General features: G+C 41.1%; 1 protein-coding gene across 2 annotated transcripts in view; it reads right to left on the bottom strand.

Annotated features, from left to right (window-relative positions):
• Positions 1 to 5,665, bottom strand: part of LOC106950266 (protocadherin gamma-A11-like) — a 165,445-nt gene extending 159,780 nt beyond the window's left edge. The window contains exon 1 of one of the 2 annotated variants that reach the window (XM_015037008.1): positions 3,034 to 5,665. In XM_015037008.1, the coding sequence (XP_014892494.1) occupies positions 3,034 to 5,472 (2,439 nt within the window). In that variant the 5' untranslated portion in view covers positions 5,473 to 5,665. The remainder of the gene's footprint in view (positions 1 to 3,033) is intronic. The other variant, XM_015037015.1, reaches the window with a different exon arrangement.
• Between the last annotated feature and the right edge of the window lie 313 nt (positions 5,666 to 5,978).

Here is a 5,978-nt window from a genome sequence, read left to right as displayed (position 1 = left end):
TGCGAGACTGTCTCCATCTGTAGATCTTCACTGATATAATAACCACTAAACACGTGATGAAGAGGAAGGAAACCACAGCCAGAGCCAACACTAAGTAAAAAGTAAGGTTGTCATTGTATTCCTTATCGTGTGGAAAGTCAGTGAACTCCGACAAGACTTCAGGGAAGCTGTCCGCCACCGCCACGTTAACAACGACTGTAGCTGAACGAGAGGGCTGCCCGTTGTCCTCCACTATGACAGTCAGTCTTTGCTTCACAGCATCTTTATCAGTCACCTGACGGATAGTTCTTATTTCTCCATTCTGTAAGCCCACTTCAAACAGCGCTCTGTCTGTTGTTTTCTGGAGTTTATAGGAGAGCCAGGCATTCTGTCCAGAGTCCACATCCACAGCCACCACTTTAGTCACCAGGTAGCCCACATCTGCTGAACGAGGCACCATTTCAGCCACCATGGAGCCACCAGTCTGGACTGGGTACAGAACCTGAGGTGGATTATCATTCTGGTCCTGGATGATCAGCTTCACAGTTACATTGCTGCTGAGAGGAGGAGAACCTCCATCTTGTGCTTTAATGACAAAAACTAGCTCTTTAATTTGTTCATAGTCAAATGAACGCACCGCCAGTACCACACCAGTTTCTACATTTACAGAAACATACTCAGAAACTGACGATCCGGCAATATTCTTTCCTTCTAAAATATAGGAAATGCGAGCATTTTGGTTCTCATCGGGATCGTTGGCTTTCAGAGTGAGGACAGAAACACCTGGGGAGTTATTCTCTGTAATAAACGTGCTGTAAACACTCTTTGGAAATACCGGAGCGTTGTCATTCACATCAGACACTTTAATATTAAATATTCTTTGAGCAGAAAGAGGAGGTGCTCCACTGTCCGTTGCAACAACAGTAATATTATATTCTGAAATCATTTCACGGTCCAAGACTGAATCTGTTATTAAAGAATAATAATGTTTTAGATTGGTCCTGATCTTAAAAGGAGCTGTCCCTTCGATTCTACAGTTCACCTGTCCGTTATCACCTGAATCCAGGTCTTTCACATTTATAATGCCAATTGTTGTTCCCGGAGGAGAATCCTCTGATACAGGACTGGTAAAAGACATCACGCTTATGGCAGGAGCATTATCATTTACATCAACTACTTCAATTATCACCTTGGTAGTATCTGTAAGACCTCCGTGATCCTTCGCATGCATCTGAAGCTCAAACTTCTTATCTTTTTCAAAATCAATAGACCCTGTAGTTAATATTACACCACTTTTCTCATCAATCTTAAATAAATCTCCAAGAGAGTTAGAAAGATCTGAAAAATAATATGTCACAACACTATTGGCTCCAACATCTGCGTCACTAGCATTGACAGTCGTAACATAAGTGTTTTTGAGGGCATTTTCTGTCACTGTAGCTTTATACAAAGTCTGATTAAATACAGGCGCGTTATCGTTAACATCAAGAACAGCGACATTAATATTTACGGTACCAGATCTCTGAGGGGTTCCGCCGTCCACAGCGATCAGCTTTAGAGAGAGGCTGGGGTTTGCCTCTCTGTCTAAAGGCTTCTGAAGCACCATCTCTGCGTACTTCTTTCCCTCTGTATTTGAATGTTGCTTGAGGACAAAATTATCATTATCACTCAAGAAGTATTCCTTCATTCCATTAACACCGACATCTAGGTCTTCTGCAGTTGCTAAAGGAAAACGCGCACCAACCGCAGCAGTTTCGCTTATTTCAAAATGCATGCTATCTCTTTTGAATGTCGGATAATTGTCATTTATATCTGTAATCTCGACCGTAATTTGATGCAGCTCCATAGGATTTTCTAAAATCATCTCAAACGTGAAACTGCACGGTGTTGTCTCACCACAAAGTTGCTCTCGGTCTATTCTCTCTTTCACTACTAAAACGCCTTTGTCTGCCTTCAGCTCGGTGTATTGGATGCTCTCTCCGCTCACAATGCGGGCCCGACCAGAACGGAGTCTTTTCAGGTCCAAACCGAGGTCCTGTGCGACATTACCGATCAGCGAGCCTTTTTTCATCTCTTCTGGGATCGAATATCTCATATGTCCGGTCACAAAATGGCAGATGTAACAAAAGAAAATTAGATGCAGCAATATCTGTCCGCAGCATAAAGGCCATTTTCCCGATCCAGGGTACCGTGTGATTCCAAACGACATAGCGAGAAAGAAAACAAAAATGTCTCTTAGGGTACTATCCACACTTAAAATATCCAAAAATTACAACAGAGAAACTAGTCTCTTTTAGGTTTCAGTTCTTGTATCTTCTCCAGAATTTACAGACAAATCCAGTCCGCCCTTTCTCCGACACGCCACGAGAGTATGGTAGGGGAAATGCGTGGTCATATACGAGTGGAAATGTTTTATTGAACGACAGCGTCGCTTAGAGTTCAAAATCAGGAAAGACAAAGAGAGCTTTAAAATGGCTCTAAGATGACTGATTAAATTTCGTTGGATCAGAATAAAACCAATAAATTTTTTTAAATGTAAATCATAAAATGTAAAAAGATACGACTTTGATACGTATACAGTGGCATTTAATGCAATAAATCCATGTCGTTATGAAAAATATTATTGCATGTAAAGGAAACTAAGATATTCGTTTTGATACCCGTTGAACATTTTGTCAGATCAGCAGTTGAGTAAATATATTGATCTACTGCCATATATTTCACCAATAAAATGAGAAAGGAGAAAAGAGAAACACACAGTGAAAAGACAAAGGCTAAATATAGAAGAGTAGAATTAAAGAGTTGATAAGAAGAGGGGGAAAAAATCTCCAAATAATTTAAACATCAATAAATTAAAACACCCAAGAACCAAGTACCACAAATCAAAGACTGACAACCATTTGGAGAGATTTCTTCTTCAAACTAATATTGAATCCGGTGCTCTCCAAGGTGCTGAAATAGGCTATTACTACATTCGTGTTATTACATTGCCAGAAAGTAGGAGAAGTGAAACAGAAATTAAAGTTATGAATAACATTACATTATCAGTCTCACCTCTAGAGGAGAGTCAGGTTCATCCAGGATGTTCTTCTCACTCTGTATCCGTTGCATCGTCACAGAAGAACTGGGATCCATTATCAACACGTTCTGACTGTTTGCTTGGCCAAATTTACAGTCACTCTTTCTGGAGTCAGTCGTCCTGCACACCTCGTAATTGCACACGTGTGGCAGAGTTCCTGTTCCCAAAGTTTCTGAGTAACGAGGTGGATAATATGGAATCACAGGGAGGCTGGAGTGATACAGGATGCGAGACTGTCTCCACCTGTAGATCTTCACTGATATTATAACCACTAAACACGTGATGAAGAGGAAGGAAACCACAGCCAGAGCCAACACTAAGTAAAAAGTCAGGTTGTCATTGTATTCCTTATCGTGTGGAAAGTCAGCGAAATCCGACAACACTTCAGGGAAGCTGTCCGCCACCGCCACGTTAACAACGACTGTAGCTGAACGAGAGGGCTGCCCGTTGTCCTCCACTATGACAGTCAGTCTTTGCTTCACAGCATCTTTATCAGTCACCTGACGGATAGTTCTTATTTCTCCATTCTGTAAGCCCACTTCAAACAGCGCTCTGTCTGTGGCTTTCTGGAGTTTATAGGAGAGCCAGGCATTCTGTCCAGAGTCCACATCCACAGCCACCACTTTAGTCACCAGGTAGCCCACATCTGCTGAACGAGGCACCATTTCAGCCACCATGGAGCCACCAGTCTGGACTGGGTACAGAACCTGAGGTGGATTATCATTCTGGTCCTGGATAATCAGCTTCACAGTTACGTTGCTGCTAAGTGGAGGAGAACCTCCATCTTGTACTTTAACAACAAAAACTAGCTCTTTAATTTGTTCATAATCAAATGAACGTGCCGCCAGTACAACACCAGTTTCTACATTTACAGAAACGTATTCAGAAACTGAGGAACCGGCTATACTTTTTCCTTCTAAAATATAGGAAATGCGAGCATTTTGATTTTCGTCAGGATCGTTGGCTTTCAGAGTGAGGACAGAAACACCTGGGGAGTTATTCTCTGTAATAAATGCGCTGTAAACACTCTTTGGAAATACCGGAGAGTTGTCATTCACATCAGACACTTTGATATTAAATAGTCTTTTTGCCGAAAGTGGAGGTGTCCCATTGTCCGTTGCAACAACAGTGATATTATATTCAGATACGGTCTCGCGATCTAAGACTGAATCGGTTGTCAATGTATAATAGTTTCTAAGATTGGACTTGATCTTAAAAGGAGCTGTCCCTTCAATTTTACAGCTCACCTGTCCATTATCACCTGAATCCAGGTCTTTAACATTGATAATGCCAATTGTTGTTCCAGGAGGAGAATCCTCTGATATATGACTGGTGAATGACATCACGCTTAAGATAGGGGCGTTGTCATTTATATCTGCTATTTCAATTATCACTTTGCTGGAGTCTGTCAGCCCTCCTTGATCCTTAGCATCAATTCTGAGTTCATACTTCTTGTCCTTTTCATAATCAATATCACCTTTTACGGAAATTACTCCAGTCTTTTCATCAACCGAAAACAAATCACCAAGAGCGCTGTCAAGATCTGAAAAATAATATGTTACAATGGCGTTTGAACCAAAATCTGCGTCGCCAGCACTAACGGTGGTGACGTAAGTGTCTTTAGGAGACATTTCCGTCACAACAGCTTTATACACAGACTGATTGAAAACAGGCGCATTATCGTTAGCATCAAGAACAGCGACATTAATATTTACGGTACCAGATCTCTGAGGTGTTCCTCCGTCCACAGCGATCAGTTTCAAAGACAGATTTGGGTTTACCTCTCTGTCTAATGCTTTCTGAAGAACCATCTCTGCATATTTCTTTCCCTCTGCATTTGAATGTTGCTTAAGAATGAAATTATCGTTGTCGCTCAAGAAGTAATCTCTGAGTCCGTTCACACCAACATCCAGATCTTCTGCGCTTATCAAAGAGAAACGAGCACCGGGGGCAGCAATTTCACTTATTTCAAAATGCATGCTATCTCTTTTGAACGTCGGAGAATTATCATTTATATCTGTAATCTCGACCGTAATTTGATGCAGCTCCATAGGATTCTCTAAAATCATCTCAAACGTGAAACTACAGGGTGTTGTGTCACCACAAAGTTGCTCCCGGTCGATTCTCTCCTTAACTGTTAAAATCCCTTTGTCTGTCTTCAGATCGACGTACTGGATGCTCTCTCCGCTCACGATGCGGGCCCGACCAGCACGGAGTCTTTTCAGATCCAAACTAAGGTCCTGTGCGACATTACCGATCAAGGAGCCTTTCTTCATTTCTTCTGGAATCGAATATCTGATGTGTCCAGTCACAAAATGGCAAATATAACAAAGAAAAATAAAATAAAAAATAGTCTGCCCGACGCCATAATGCCATTTTATCCGTCTGGTGCTGAGTGGTATTCCACGAAACATGGTTAGAAAAAAATAGACATGAAATGTATGTTTTGTAGTAATCCAAACTTACTATTCACAGATACAAATTAAACTACTACAGCCAAACATAATCCTATTTAAATTCCCTTCGTATGTCTAGCTACCAATGTCCCTTTTCCCTCATAACAGCTCCGATAAGAAAAGCGTCTCCTCTCTCCATCTCGGCAACACAATGAAGGGAGTAGAAGCCTGGAAATGTAACGCCACATGTTATGTTGATCAACAGCGTCCCTTAGAGTACAAACCGGGTGATACAAATGGAGGTTTACACTGAGAAAAGAGTGAGATACGTACTCGCTTTAATATAATAACCAGTCATCAAAATATAATCAAAAGTATATTTTTACTGAAATCAGTCCGTTAGTAGCGTCAAATGAAAGCCTCTGTCTTATAGGAAATAAATCACAGTCCACAGTCGAACATTTCATAAGGAGATTAAAATTTTCGGCAAAAAGACACCTTTCTTTTGCCAATATTTGCTTTAC

Source organism: Poecilia latipinna, unplaced genomic scaffold, assembly GCF_001443285.1.
Source record: "Poecilia latipinna isolate Pla-1442-1.1 unplaced genomic scaffold, P_latipinna-1.0 Scaffold388, whole genome shotgun sequence".
NCBI lineage: Eukaryota > Metazoa > Chordata > Actinopteri > Cyprinodontiformes > Poeciliidae > Poecilia > Poecilia latipinna.
This window is presented reverse-complemented; position numbering and strand designations above follow the sequence as displayed.